Raw genomic sequence first — 15763 nt, forward strand, 5'->3', positions numbered from 1 at the left:
CTGACTCCTGAAAGGTTTTAGAAGGTGAAATGGAGAAAAATGAGGTAGAATGTAGATACTGTAGACTATGGTGTAGATAGTACAACATGCTACAAGTAGTGAGGCCAGAAGTTCAACTTCTAGAAGCAAACCACCCTGTAGCATGAATACACATACATGCACACATACATGCACAATGAAAGAAAAACAAGAAGAGAAGGGAAAGAAAGAAGGGAGGGAAAGACAGACACACAGACATCTCTTAGGCACTAAATACAATTGTACAGAACCTAACACAACTTCAACATCCTCAAAAGTCCAATTTTCCTCTGGTGCCTCTGCTACTTCACCAGCCCACACTGAGTTTTCTCTTTGCTACAAAGTCTATTAATAACAATGACTCATATTTATTGAGTAATTACTCTGCCAGGCACTGTGCGAGGAGCTCTATATTACCTCTCAATTCTACCAAAGATCTGAAAGGTTGGTAGAGTTATTCCTTACTTTAGAGATCAGAAAACTGAGACTCTGAAAGGCTCTTAAGTGAAAGAACAGGAATCAGAACCCAAGCTTATCTGAGTTTCTTACTACTCTGTTTCCTGACTCATGGTATATGCCACCTGTTGAAACATTCCTTTTTAATCATTTTCAACCTGAGATTGTCATTTTGTAGAATTCAGAGACAGAAACAAAGTATTAAAAGGAACAACTACAACTATGGTTCACCATTAGAAATTATGTGCCAACTGCATGTCAAGCACTATATGTTCAATTCACATTACCTTATTTACCTTCTTAACAACCTAAGTAGCTATCATTATTCTCATTTTAGAGATAAGGCAACTGAATTTCAGAGAGATTAACTGCATCTGTGAGTTTGTGGACAGGCACTACATCATTCATGTATCCCAGGAAACTAGCCCAGAGTGTGGCATGCACTCAGAGCACAAGATTATTTAAATCAATGACTAAACAAATAAATTAGGCCCTTGATAAGAGTCTTCCCATTCTTTCCCTGGGCTTTACACCAACTACAAAGTCCTGACCTGCTACTTGAGTCTCCAGCCCTTCCCAAATGCCTTCCTTCCTCCCAAGCTTCTTACTTCAACCAAGCGGATCTCCCTAGCCAGATCTTTAATGAGCTGTACAGTCCGCACTGTCTCCGGGATTTCATCCTCATGGTCTGGTAGAGCCTGTCAAATAAGAAGCATGAGACAACTGATTTCTTGTAAACATGCTAAGGGCATGCAATGAAGAAAGGATAGTCTTTTCAATAACCGATAGGGAACCAATTAGATACTGGACATCTATAGGCAAAACAAAAACAAAACTTTAATACATTTCTTGAAATAAACACAGAGAATTACACACCTAAAATTTAGAACTTAAAAATATAAACCCTATATAACCAATGAGAAATTTTTTTGTGAACTTTTGTTAAGCAACTTCAGACACAAAAAAATTATAAAATATCAATAAAATGGACTTATAAAAGACAAAATCCTGTCTGAAAAAAACCTCTTTTATTTTGAAACAAACTAAAGACTGAGAAAAAACTTTTGTAGAACATATATCTGAGCATAGAGGTATACGCCTATAATTCCAGTGTTTAGGAGGTTGAGGCAGGAGGATTCCAAGTTTGAAGCCATGTTGGATTATATAGTGAAAATATGTCTAAAAGAAAGAAAACCCACACATATCTGGTAAAAGATGGCATCAAGAAGTGTCAAGATTAAGATATAAACTTAGCCCATACCTCTCAAGAAGACAAGGACATTAGGGAGATCAACTGGGACAAACCAACTTGGGAGAAGAGAGCTCAGTATCTGCAGCTACCTGTCCATAGCTAGCTAGCTCAATAGCACCTCTTGAGAGATAACTGCTAGTTGTGTGTATTCTGTTTGTTATTTTTTTCAGTACTGAGATTTAGATTTTTATATAGATATCAAGCTTTTCATTGTTATTTCTTCTACTACTGTTCATTTTGTTTCTGTATTTAGTAGGGAGAAGATAAAACAGTTTCCCAGGACTTTATTTCTCATGGTTCAATTCTTTCTCCACTCAACAGTTAATTAATCTGGAATTTGAGGGTGAGGTTATATAGGGCAATGAGAACCCATGTAACCCAGCTGAATAACTTCAATGGTTCCCTCCCTTCCAGGCTAGGATGGGCACTGGAGGAAAGGGAACAAGTGTTTCTTCCCATGTAAATCATCTGTACTTCAAAGAAGAATTTTTCCATGAGCCTGTCTGTGTTCCTTAAAAGTATCCTACTCTCCTCTAGCTCCTTTTGGCCATGCTATTTGGAGCCATTCCTTGATTCCTGGATTCATTTTGACTCAGTGTATAAATACTTAAGAACTACTCACTCACTTTCTTTTGGTGTTCCTGGAAGAGTCAGTCTGAAATATATTTCATAGGAAGGATCAGAAATAACACTAAAGGTAGCCACACTGGAGGAGGATGGAAAAACAGAACTATAGGCTAAAGGCAAGGTGTACTAAGATCAGGGAACAAGGGAAAGCACAAAACACTAAGTTCAAAAGTATCAGGGAAATGTTGGCAACATAAAATGAAGACATTTCACAGGCTAAACCTACAATGTCTGAAACCATCACCTTAGATCACTATATGGAAGGAAGAAGACTATAGAGAATATGAAACCTGAAACTGTATTGATATTCCTTCTATATTTTGCATTTCTTTTTTGACTCTATGAAACCAATTTTCTCAAATATAGTTTGATTAAGCATTTTTCCTCCCCTAATACCTCCCAGATCCTACCCACCCAACTTTGTTCCTTTTCTCTCTTTAAAACAAACAAACAAAATACCCAACAAGAAACACACACAGAAAAGCACACACACACAAAAATCCCAGAAATCAACATGGACTCCCACCTCTAGCCAATATAAGCTATCTGCAATTGACATATGCTGACAAAGGAGAAATCAGTTTTCCCCAATGTAGTTGATCTGGGTATATTAACTACACCTCAACGCACAAAAAAACTCATTGTTTGTTATTTTGCATTTCTTAAGGTTGAAATTTTTTCAATGAACATTTGGAAATTAATATATTTGCATGGTTCAAAGAATAAAAGCCTCATTAGTACCCTGTCCCTAGTAACCCTCATTCTACCTTCTCCCATAGGTAACTCTTTTTTCACTAGCTTCTATATCTCTACAGATTATGTCTTCAGGGAACTATGAACATACACAAACACAATTCTTGTATCTTCCTTTTTTACATAAATGGATGTTTCTATATATGATTCTGTACCTTCATTTGACAAATTCTGGAGATCTTTCCAAATCAGTATATAGAGAACTTAAGAAAGATAATAAAAATTATCTTTTATAGCTATTTTATACTCAGTTGGATAGATGAATGTTTCTTAAAAGACATTTTTGCAGTACGTATCAAGAGCCTTACATTTTTTTTCATATACTTTGATCCAGTCATTGATCTTTTAGGAAACTATCCTGAAGGAATTAACAAGAGATAAGGGCAAGGACTGACACAAACACATATTTACTGTATGATTCATTTTAACTACAATCCTCCAAATAAGGAAAAAAGTAGAAAGCAACTATAAACAAATAATTAGATAAAAGAGCATATTCCTGAAAAAGAATAGCAGACAGCAATTAAGTATTTATGAAAACTTGAGTAACACAAAAAATTAAGCCAATCTAGAGAGATACAAAATAGAATAAATAATGCAATACCAATTATTGAGCCCAGGGATAGAAGGTGCAAAACATGCAGTGCTGCAGAACTGACATCTAGTGCCCTCAAAAAATGTGCACACAGTATGCTGGAGATGGCTCAGCAGTTAAGGGCACTGGCTGCTCTTCTAGAGGAGATAGGTTCAAATCCTAACACCCATAAAAAGTCTACAATTCCAGTTTCAGGGGATCTGACACTCTCTTCTGACCTCTGCAGGCACTGTGTGCATGCTGTGCACTTAAGTTCGGACAAAACACCCATAAACATAAAATAAAATAGAAAAATGTAATGCACACAAAAGATCAAAAGGAAATACAACTAAATGTTAATAATTATTTTCAGTTAAAATTATAGGTGACATTTTTCTTCTTTACAAACTTTTGCATGTTTCCAATTTTGAAGTGTGTGTGTGTGTGTGTATGTGTATATATATATACACATATATAGTATTTGTTAAAATCAGAAATAAAGGCTCCTAGCCCAGTATTTCATTCTAATGCAGGAGCCTACTTGACTCTTTGATTCCTTATGTCTTCCCAAACATCTATCAATATCTAGTCTTTATAGAAGAAAGAATTATTGACTAGGTGTAGAAACAAGCATATTTACTTCTTTCCTTGTCCAGGCTCTAAAGGCCAAGTTCAGAGCTTTACCGCCATGGACCAAGTAGGAGGCAGGGTGTCTCCTGTTCTCTCGCAAACCTAAAGTAGGGGGGAAAAAGAAAATGAATGTCAATGCATCCATTCAGAGGGATGAAGGACTTGTTACCTTTGTCAGACAAAGAAAATGCTAAAGATTCTGGGTACACCTTCAGCTCTGTTACACCAATAGTGTTCAGGCACTGAGAATTTACTAAACACTAGTTTAATCCTGACATGCACTTTATAAGCAATGTTCATTTTATAGTTCAGGAAACTAAAGGTCTGAGCAGTCTTGATCAAAGATATACACATAGCAGGTGCCAGAGCACAGACTAAAAAGATTTATCTATTTGAATATGAGGCTATCTTCATTCTATTAAATTATTCTGCCTTTTAGGTCTTAAAACTGTCTTTCCTCTGCCTTACTTCATAAGGAGGCTATTAACAGCCAGCTTTAGGCTTTATAGAATAGGTAAATGAGCCATTAGTCATTCCACATTTGAACACTTACATGCCACTATGATTCCATTTATGTAATATTCTTCAAATGACAAAATTATAGGGGTGGAAAACAGACTAGCAATTTTCAAAAGTTATGGATGATGTAGGGGGAGAGAGTGTGAAGTATAATGGTTGTAGCACTTTTTTAGATCATAATAGTCACTTTCCATTTTAATTTTTAGTTAATATACAAAAACACAAAGTAAGAGGTTTCACTGTGACATTTTTATACATATAAATCAGTATATTTTATTCGTTTTCTTCTTTGTTCTTTATTATTGTTGTTGTTGTTGTTTTTTCGAGACAGAGTTCCTCTGTAGTTTTGGAGCCTGTCCTGGAACTAGCTCTTGTAGACCAGGCTGGTCTCAAACTCACAGAAATCTGCCTGCCTCTGCCTCCTGAGTGCTCAGATTAAAGGTGTGCGCCACCACTGCCTAGCTAGTATATTTTATTCTTATTCACTCAACCCACTGCCCTCCTCTATCTCTTCCTTAGCCCAGAGTCTTGGATTCTGCCTTCATGTTAGATATATTCTATTACCTGTTTGTTCTGCCCATCCCTCACCATGTGCGTCCAACTTTCTGACACTGCAACCCAATGTTATCTTCAAAGTTCACACTAGATAATCAGGCAACTAGGTTATTAAAACAAACTGCAAAATCACTTCATAACATCTTAAGTTACTTTATAATTTTGTGCTGGGCCCCCCTTTTCTTCTGTCCTTAGCTCCTGGACCACGGGTTAGACATGCCTGCTAAAACTCCTCTCTAGTCATAGTCCCTTCTACTTTGATTGATCAATCTCTCTCTCTCTCTCTCTCTCTCTCTCTCTCTCTCTCTCTCTCTCTCTCTCTCTCTCTCACACACACACACACACACACACACCCCATAAATTTAAATCTAGACTTCACATATGAGAGAAAATAAAATATTTGTCTGGGTCTGGTTATTTCATGTAACATAATGATCTCCAGTATACCAATTTTCTGCAAATATAAATTTTTTCATTACAGTTGAATAAAGTTCCACTGCGTTCAACTAGCACATTTTCTTTATCTACCATATGTTTATGGACTTCTAGGCTGGTTCTATATCTCAGTTATTGAAATTTTTTACTGTATATATTTAAGGTATTAATGCTGTTTTGAAATACATAGCAAGAAAACAGAAGTAACAAGTATTCTTCTCCCATTCCTCCTCTCCACAATTTCCATACTCCCTCTTCTTCCTTCTTTCTCTCTTAGCAAAAGTAATAGCTGGTAAGGAGAACCATACCTCGAAAGATGTCCAGAATATGTTTTCCCACATACCAGCAGATGGTCTCAAAGTTGGGAAACTTGAAGAGGTCTGCTGTGCTCAGCCGCTTCTCAATCTCATAGGCTCTGTAAGGAAACATAATGATTATAAAAGGATCTATTTACTGATTATTATGTACCAAGTATTATTCTTGGTGCTATGTGTCTACTGTATTTAATCCTCACAGTGACCCTGTAAAGCCCTATATACAAAGAAACTTTGGACTCAAAGATTATGTGATTTGTCCAAAGGCACATTAATAACCAAGTAAAGAAAGGGTGTTAACCTTGTCAAAGTGAATGTCACCAAGAACTAAGATACTATATCTTTGCAGTGGTAGTGCTACATGCCTTTAATTCCAGCACTTGAGAGAAAGAGGCAGGTGGAACTCTGAGTTTGAGGCCAATCTGGTCTACAGAGTAAGTTCCAGGACAGCCAGGGTTACACAAACACTGACCAGAAAAACCATACATACACAAAAGAAAAAGATACTTTCTGGTTGTCTTCATCTTACTATACTGCATTCCTTACTCAAGGGGAAAACATAAGCACTACAGCACACAAGAACGGGCAACCTCAGAACTCACTTGAGCTGCATTTCAATGTTAAGGCTGTGTAAGAAGTTCCCTCCAAAGGCTAGGCAGTCCACAGGGGTCAGCACGGCATGAATCCATCCTGTAGTATAATAAGGCAAAGGTCACAGCTAGCAGAAGGCATTTCTTGCTTTGGATACCTTAGTGCCTACCCAGTTTAACACTGACTCCATATAATACTCTTATTTGTTTCACTGTGGCAATATCTATCCTGGTGTACATTCTGTCACTATTGCAACCCTGAACAGAATCAACTTATGAAGTTAAGGCACTTCTACTTATCCTCTCTTTACTTCAAAACTCTTTCCACTACTTTACCTACCCTTTCTTATCTAAAAGAACATCACTCTTTTGCTAGGACTATTCTTTCTAAAATGCACACCACTAGAGCACAATTATTCAATCTCCTTGCCTTTGATCCAATTTTGCAACATTATTTTTTTCCTTAAATATGTTCTATATTCATCTCCGTTTGCCATCCCTTAATCTAGAAAGTCTGTGTCCCTCCTTATCTCTCATACTGACTACTATTCCAAACTGACTTTTTGTTTTGTTTTGTTTTGTTTTTCTTGATGGGGTTGCTCTGTGTACCTTTGAAGCCTGTCTTGGAACTTGCTCTGTAGACCAGGTTGGTCTCAAACTCACAGAGATCCGTCTGCCTCTGCCTCCTGAATGCTGGGATTGAAGGCGTGTGCCACCACTGCCCAGCGTTCTTCTTTATAATTTATTTATTTTACATCCCAATGGCAGCCTCCCCTCCTTCCCCATCTCCACAATTCACCTCTCATCTTTATTCACTCAGAAAGGGGCAGGCCTCCCATGAGCTTCAGGAAAGCATGGAACATATCAAGCTGTCATAAGACCAACCACCTTGCCGAGCGGTGGTGGCACACGCCTTTAATCCCAGCACTCGGGAGGCAGAGGCAGGCGGATCTCTGTGAGTTCGAGGCCAGCCTGGTCTACAAGAGCTAGTTCCAGGACAGGAACCAAAAGCTACAGAGAAACCCTGTCTCGAAAAATCCAGAAAAAAAAAAAAGAAAGACCAACCACCTCCCCCTGTATTCAGGCTGGGCAAGGCATTCCAGCAAGGGGAATAGGTTCCCAAGAGCCAACCAAAGCACCCTTACTTCCAATGTCAGGAGTTACACAAATAGACCAAGCTACATAATTGTCACATATATACAGAGGGCCCAGGTAGGTTCCATGCAGGTTCCTTTGTTGTTGGTTCAGACTCTGAGTTCCTATGAGTCAGGTTAGATGTTACTGTGGGTTCTCTTGTTATGTCCCTTACACACTTGGCTGTTACAATCACTCCTCCCTCTGAGCAGGACTCCCCAAACTGTGCCCAATGTTTAATCATCTCATTAGATGCTGAGAAAGCCTTTGGCAAAATCCAACACACTTTCATGATAGAAGTCTTGGGAGAGATCAGGGATACAAAGAACATACCAAAACATAATAAAGGCAATATACAACAAGCTGACAGACAACATCAAATTAAATGGAGAGAAACTCAAAGCAATTCCACTAAAATCAGGAATAAGACAAAGTTGTCCACTCTCTCCATATCTATTTAATATGTAGTATTCAAAGTTCTAGCTAGAGCAGTAAGACAACAAAAAGAGATCAAGGGAATACAAATTGGAAAGAAGTCAAAGTATTGCTATTTGCAGATGACATGATAGTATACATAAGCGACCCCAAAAATTCTACTGGGAACTCCTGCAGCACCTTTAGCAAACTGTCTAGATACAAGATTAGCTAAAAAAAAAAAAAAGTCAGATACCCTTTTATGTACAAATGATAAAAGGATTGGGAAAGAAATCAGGTAAACAACACCCTTCACAATAGCCACAAACAATATAAAATATCTTGGTATAACTCTAAGTAAGCAAATGAAAGACCTGTATGACAAGATCTTCAAGAGTTCGAAGAAAGAAATTGGAGAAGATACAAAAAGATGTAAAGATCTTCCATGCTCATGGATCCATAGGATTAACATAGTAAAAGTGGCCATCTTACCAAAAGCAATATGCAGATTTGATGCAATCCCCATCAAATTCCAACATAATTCTTTATAGATATTGAAAAAACAATACTCAGCTTTATATGGAAAAACAAAAACCCTAGGATAGCTAAAACAAACCTATACAATATAAGAACTTCTGGAAATATCACCATCCCTAATGTCAAGCTCTACTTCAGAGTTAGAGTAATAAAAACAGCTTGGTATTGGTATAAAAACAGACAGGTGGATCAATGAAATTGAATCAATGACCCAGAAGTAAATCCATACACCTCTTTATTTTTGACAAAGAAGCCAAATCTATACAATGAAGAAAACAAAACATCTTCAACAAATGGTGCTAGCATAACCGGATGTTAACATGTAGAGGAATGAAAATAGATGCATATCTATTCTATCACCCTGCTCAAGTCTAAGTGGATCAAAGACCTCAACATAAATCCAGTTACACTGAAGCCGAGAGAAGAGAACGTGGTGAAGAGCCTTAAACGCATTGGCACAGAAGGCAAATTTCTGAATAGAACACCAGTAGCATAGACATTAAAGATCGACAATTAATAAATGGGACCTCATGAGACTGAAAAGGCAAAGGACACCGTCAATAGGAAAGAACGGCAGTCAACAGAATGGGAAAATATTTTCACCAACCCCACGTCTGACAGAGGGCTGATCTCCTAAATATATAAAGAATTCAAGAAACTAGACATCAAAACACAAATAATCCAATTTTAAAAAACGGGGTACAGATAGATCTAAAAAGAGAATTCTCAAAAGAAGAATCTCAAATGTCCGAGAAACACTTAAATATTCATCATCTTTAGCCATCAGGGAAATGCAAATCAAAATGACTTTGAGATTCCATCCACCTATCAAAAACACAAATGGCAGCTTATGCTGAAGAGGATATGGAGCAATGGTGGGAATGCAAACTTGTACAGCCGCTTTGGAAAAAAAAATCAATACAGCAGTTTCTCAGAAAATTGGGAACCTACCTCAAGATCCAGCTGTATCTTGGGCATATAGCCAAAGGATGCTTAATCATACCACAAAAACACTTGTTCAACTATGTTTTATTTGTAATAGCCAGAATCTGGAAACAATCTAGATGTCCTTCAGCCAAGGAATGATAAAGGAAAGTTGGTACATTTATACAAGAGTATTATTCAGCTGTCAGAAACAATGACATCAGAAAATTTGAAGGCAAATGGATGGTAACCCACCTAGAAAGATAAACACGGTATGTACTCACTCATAAGTGAACTGTAAAGTAAAGGATAACCATGCTACAATGCACAGACCCAGAGAGACTAAGTAACAAGGAGGGACCATGGACGGACACATGGATCTTCCTGAGAAGGGGAAATTGTGATTTCCTGAGTGTACTGGGGGCAGATGGGCATAGAAACATGAGGGATCTGACTGAGGGGTGGGTGGAAAAGGAGAGTGCTGACAGAGATGATTGGAAAGGGGGGCTTTTCAGGTTGAAGGCTGATGGAAGAGAAACTCCCCTAAGTCTACAAACATGGCCTCAGCTAAGACTCCTGGCAGTGATAGATACATAGCCTAAACTGGTCATGCTGTAATTGGATTTGTTACTACCCCAGTTATTATCTGAGAGCCATCAGATTCAAACTGTTTTTTATGCCTCTAGGTATAACAAAAACCCTTCGAACTGGTAAAACATCAATACCAGTAATCTATGATAGGCGCTCTCTCTCTCTCTCTCTCTCTCTCTCTATATATATATATATATATATATATATATATATATATATACACTAAAACAAACAAAAAACTAAAGCAAATAATCCACTAAAAACCACCACAAGTTCGAAACCTAAAAATTCATATGAAAATTCAAGGGATCCTAACAAACCAACCTTGAAAAAGATGTACACAGTTAGAGGACTGACAATTCCCAACTTCAAAACTTACTACAAATGTATAGTAATCAAAGAATTATACATTATCATAAGAACAGACATATAAAACAATGGAAGATTTAAGATCCAACATATACATGCACATACGGTCAACTGACTTGTCCTGATTTGTTTTTTTCCATTTGATTTTTTGGTTTTGCAATACAGGGGAGCAAGCCCAGGGCCTTGAACATACTATGGAAGCACTCTACCACTGAACTACAACTTGAACCTCAGATCAAGCAATTTTTGAGACAGAGATCAAGACAATTCAGTGAGAAAAGAATTATTTTCAGGACAGTCTGGAACAACTGGATGCCAACAGGCTGAAGAATGAAACTAGATCCTCACCTCAAACTATATATAAAAACAAACTCACAATCAATAAAAAGATCTAAATATAAGAGCCAAAACTAAAATGGAAACTGTGACACATACTCAGAAAGCTAAGGCAGGAAAATGACAGGTTTGAGGCTAAAGTACAAAGCAGACAAAATATAATCTGAGGGAGACAATGTCTCCAAATAAAAACCTTACAAAATATTTATAAGTATTCAAGACCTTGAGTTACCAACACTTATAGAGATATAAGTATATATATCATATATATTATATAAGTATATTAAGATCAAAAAGCTAAGGCAGCAAGGTCACAGGTTTGAGGCCTGGTGGCTAGCTATACAATAAGATTGAGTACAACCTGAGTGAGACAAACAAAAAAACCCACAAACCACCCTGTAAACCATTATGACAGTATATAGGATACCAATAACATGAGCAAACAAAGAAAAAGAAACTGGACAAGAAAAAACAGATAAACTGGATAGAATTCATAACTTTCATGTTTTATAAGATACTATCAAAGAATGTCAAAAGACTCAACTCTTCAGAAAGAGGAGCTCTAGGTAGTTAATGGCTGCTGAGAGAGAGGGAAACACAGTCACTGGTAAAATAATCTTCCATGCTCATGTAAACAACCCTCATTTAAGCAACCCTCATTTAAGCAACCCTCATTAAATGCAGGAGCACACACACAGATGTGAAATTAGGAGGAATACTTGTTTGAAAAAAGGAATTCAGCAGGGGGAGAGGATAACAGAAGATAATGGGGGGCATGAATGAAATATATATATATATATACACACACATATATATACACACATATGTGTGTGTATGCAATTGTCAATAAATCAGTTTCTAATGTATTAAAAATGTCAAAAAACAAACTGAAGAAGAAAATTATTTTTGAAAATATATCTGATATAGGTATAGTAAAAGAATATATAATGAACCCTTGTAGCAAGAAAAATACTATTTAATCAGAGAGTAAGTAAATGATTCCACAAAAATACCAAAGCACAAAGATCTATAAAGTACAGAAGTTTTTTTCAAGATGGTCAACATTAATAATCATTAGGGAAAACACAAACTAGAACCTCAGTGTTACACCACTACTCACACTAGGATTGCTATGATCATAAAGACAGAAATGACAATCATTGGAGAAAATATGAAGAAATTAGAACCCTTATACTTTGCTATCTGGGATGTAAAACAGTACACATATATACTTTGATAACAGCTTAGCAGGTCCACAAAAAGGCAAACTATGGAGTTACCACATGATTAAGGCATTCCTCTCCCAAATAGATAAACAAGAAAACTGAAAATACAAGGTGAACATATACCTTTTCTAAAATACTTCAGATCAGAAGTGTTGCAGACTTGAGACATTTTTAAAATTTTGGAATATTTGAAAATACATAGATATCTTGAGGATAAAAAGAGTTATTCTGGGAATGAGACCCAAGTCTAAACAAATTATTTATGATTCTAATGTACTTTAAACAAACAGCCTGAAGGAAATTTTACATACTTTAATGCACTTATGTCTTTGAGCATGACCCTATCACATTAGTCAGACATGAAATTTTCTATTTGCAGAGTTGCTTTGACTCTCAAAAAGTCTCAGTCAGTAAAGTACTTGTCATGCAAGAGCAAGGGCCTAAATTCAGATGCCAAGTATCCATGTAAAAATCTAAGCACGGCAGTATGACTGTAACTCTAGCACTGGGGAAAGGAGGACTTGTCAGATTTGTTACAGCTAGCCTAGTTTAGTGAGAAATTATGTCTCAAAAATAAGGTAATGGGCTGGGCAGTTGTGGTGCGTGCCTTTATTCCCAGCATTTGGTAATCAGAGGCAGGTGGATTTCTGTGAGTTCAAGGCCAGCCTGGTCTATAGAACTGGTTCCAGTACTGGCTCCAAAGCTACATAGAAACCCTGTCTCAGCCGGACGATGGTGGCGCACGCCTTTAATCCCAGCACTCGGGAGGCAGAGGCAGGCGGATCTCTGGGAGTTCGAGGCCAACCTGGTCTACAGAGCTAGTTCCAGGACAGGCTCCAAAGCCACAGAGAAACCCTGTCTCGAAAAACCAAAAAAAAAGAAGAAAAAAAAAAAAAAGAAACCCTGTCTCAAAAAAACCAAAATAAATAAATAAAAATAAGGCGATGGGCTAGAGATAAATGGCTTGGGGATTAAGAAGATTGGCAACTTTTCCAGAGAACCTGGCTTCAATCCATAGCACCCACATAGTAGCTCACGACTGTCTGTAACTCCAGTTCCAAAGGATTCAATTGCTTAATTCAGGGCTCCAGGGGGACAAGGCAAGCACTTGACACACCTACTTACATGTAGGCAAAAGACTCATACAAAAACACTATAATTAAAAAAATAAGGTAAAGGACAACTGTAGAAGACAGCTGATGTCAAATTTTGTATTCCCATGTGCATACACAGCGAACTGTGTACATACACTGCACACAGAAAATAAACTCATAAAACATGATTTGGGAGTTTCAGACTATTACATACTTTTGGACTCCCAAGTGTTGAGATTAAAGGCATGCATCACCACTGGCTGGTGGGATTCCAGATTTTTCATTGGGAATATTCAATTCACTATACTGGCACAATAACTTGTACACACATACCCATAGTAGCATTGTTCATAATAGCCAAATTTATTCCACGCTAAGATGTCTGACACATAATTATAACCTGGTGTAGGAGTTTCTTCTGTTTGTGCCTTGCTATCATTGGTTAATGAATAAAGAAAATTGCCTTGGCCTAGTTGATAGGGTGGAACTTAGGTAGACAGAGAAAACAGAACTGAATGCTTGGAGGAGGAAGGGCCATGGAAGACATGGAGACAGAGAAGCCATGGATCCTCCACATCAAAAGGACGCTGGTTAGAATCTCCGGTAAGCCACTGCCATTAATGGAGATGGGTTAAACTAATGTGTAAGAGTTAGCCAATTAGTAAGAACTAATGGCCAAGCAGTGTTTTAATTAATACAGTTTCTGTGTGGTTATTTCGTGTGTAAGCTAGCTGGGCGGCTGGGATAAACAAGGAGTCCCGCTCCTCATGCAACAATAACCCCAGCTGCTCAAGAAGCTGAGGACTGACTAGACTATGCAGTTAGCTCAGTACCAACCTGGGCAACTTAATGGGATCCTGTCTCAAAAAAATAATAAAATAAGTAGGATAAAAAAAAATGAATAGTGGCTGTAGAAATAGCTCAGTGGTAGAGTACTTACATAGCATCCACAAGGCTTTGCATTCAATCCCCAGTACCAAGATAAAAAAGAAAATAGAAACAATGCAAATGTAAATAAAAACACACAAAATGTGGTTGGAGGAAGTAGATGAGCAGTATGGCATGACAAGGCTGTTCACTTTTTTTCCCCATTCAAACTCAAAGCAGCTGTGATTATCTGTGTACGAGATTGGGCTCTCTAACATGCAGTCACAGAAGGATGAAGTGTTTATGGGGTCATCCTTCCCTTTGAAAATTTATATGCAATTAATGGTTGATAAAGATAGAGATTTTCTTCAGTAGTGTAGCCACTAGTAAGGTTCCTAATATGCTTCTGTTAAAAACTCTAAGGAAACTTACTGTGTTTCACACACACAAAAGTAAGCTGGGCAGTGGTAGTGCATGCCTTTAATCCCAGAACTCGGGGAGGCAGAGGCAGGTGGATCTCTGTGAGATCAAGGCCAGCCTGGTATACAGAGTGAGTTCCAGGACAGCCAGGGTTGTTACACAGAGACACCCTGTCGGAAGGGAGGGAGGGAGGGAGGGAGGGAGGGAGGGAGGGAGGGAGGGAGGGACGGACTCACAACAGAGGAATCTAAAATGGCTGAAAGACACTTAAGGAAATGTTCAACATCCTTAGTCATCAGACAAATGCAAATCAAAACAACTCTGAGATTCCATTTTACACCTGTAAGAAAGGCCAAGATCAAAAATACTGATGACAACTTATGCTGGAGAGGATGTGGAGTAAAGGGAACACTTTTGCATTGCTGGTGGGACTACAAGCTGGTACAGCCTCTTTGGATATCAGTATGGTGATTTCTCAGAAAATTAGAAAACAACCTTCCTCAGGACCCAGTAATACCACTTTTGGGTATATATCTGAAGGATTATCAATCGTACCACAAGGACTTGTCCTCAATTATGTTCATTGCCTGTCATAGCCAGAACCTGCAAACAACCTAAATGTCCCTCAACCAAAGAATGGATAAGGAATATGTGGTACATTTATACAATGGAGTGCTACACAGCAGAAAAAAAATGACATCTTAAAATTTGTGGGAAAATGGATGGAGCTAAAAACACCATATTAAGTGAGGTAACCCAGATCCAGAAAGATAATCATTATATATACTCACTCACAGGTGGTTTTTAAACATAAAGCAAAGAAAACCAGCCTACAAATCACAATCCCAGAGAACTTAGGTAACAATGAGGACCGTAAGAGACATACATACATTTAATCTACATGGGAAGTAGAAAAAGACAAAGATCTCGTGAGCAAATCAGGAGCATGGGGACCATGGGAGAGGTTGAAGGGAAGCGGGGAGAAATGGAGAGGAGCAGAGAAAAATGTATAACTCAATAAAATCAATAAAAAAAGAAAAAGGAAATATGTAGCATATTCATATAATATAATACTATTTTGCAGGGACTGTAGTTGTAGTTCCAGTTGTAGCTGGTAGAGGCCTTGCT

General features: G+C 37.7%; 1 protein-coding gene across 5 annotated transcripts in view; it reads right to left on the bottom strand.

Annotated features, from left to right (window-relative positions):
• Nucleotides 1–15763, bottom strand: part of Phf8 (PHD finger protein 8) — a 102165-nt gene that overhangs the window by 58066 nt on the left and 28336 nt on the right. For 4 of the 5 annotated variants that reach the window (XM_057759049.1, XM_057759046.1, XM_057759047.1 and 1 more), the window contains exons 9-12: nt 6736–6823; nt 6128–6234; nt 4321–4412; nt 1083–1172 (exon numbers count right to left, since the gene is read on the bottom strand). In XM_057759049.1, the coding sequence (XP_057615032.1) occupies nt 1083–1172; nt 4321–4412; nt 6128–6234; nt 6736–6823 (377 nt within the window). The remainder of the gene's footprint in view (nt 1–1082; nt 1173–4320; nt 4413–6127; nt 6235–6735; nt 6824–15763) is intronic. The other variant, XM_057759048.1, reaches the window with a different exon arrangement.

This window comes from Chionomys nivalis, chromosome X (assembly GCF_950005125.1).
Source record: "Chionomys nivalis chromosome X, mChiNiv1.1, whole genome shotgun sequence".
Classification (NCBI taxonomy): Eukaryota; Metazoa; Chordata; class Mammalia; order Rodentia; family Cricetidae; genus Chionomys; species Chionomys nivalis.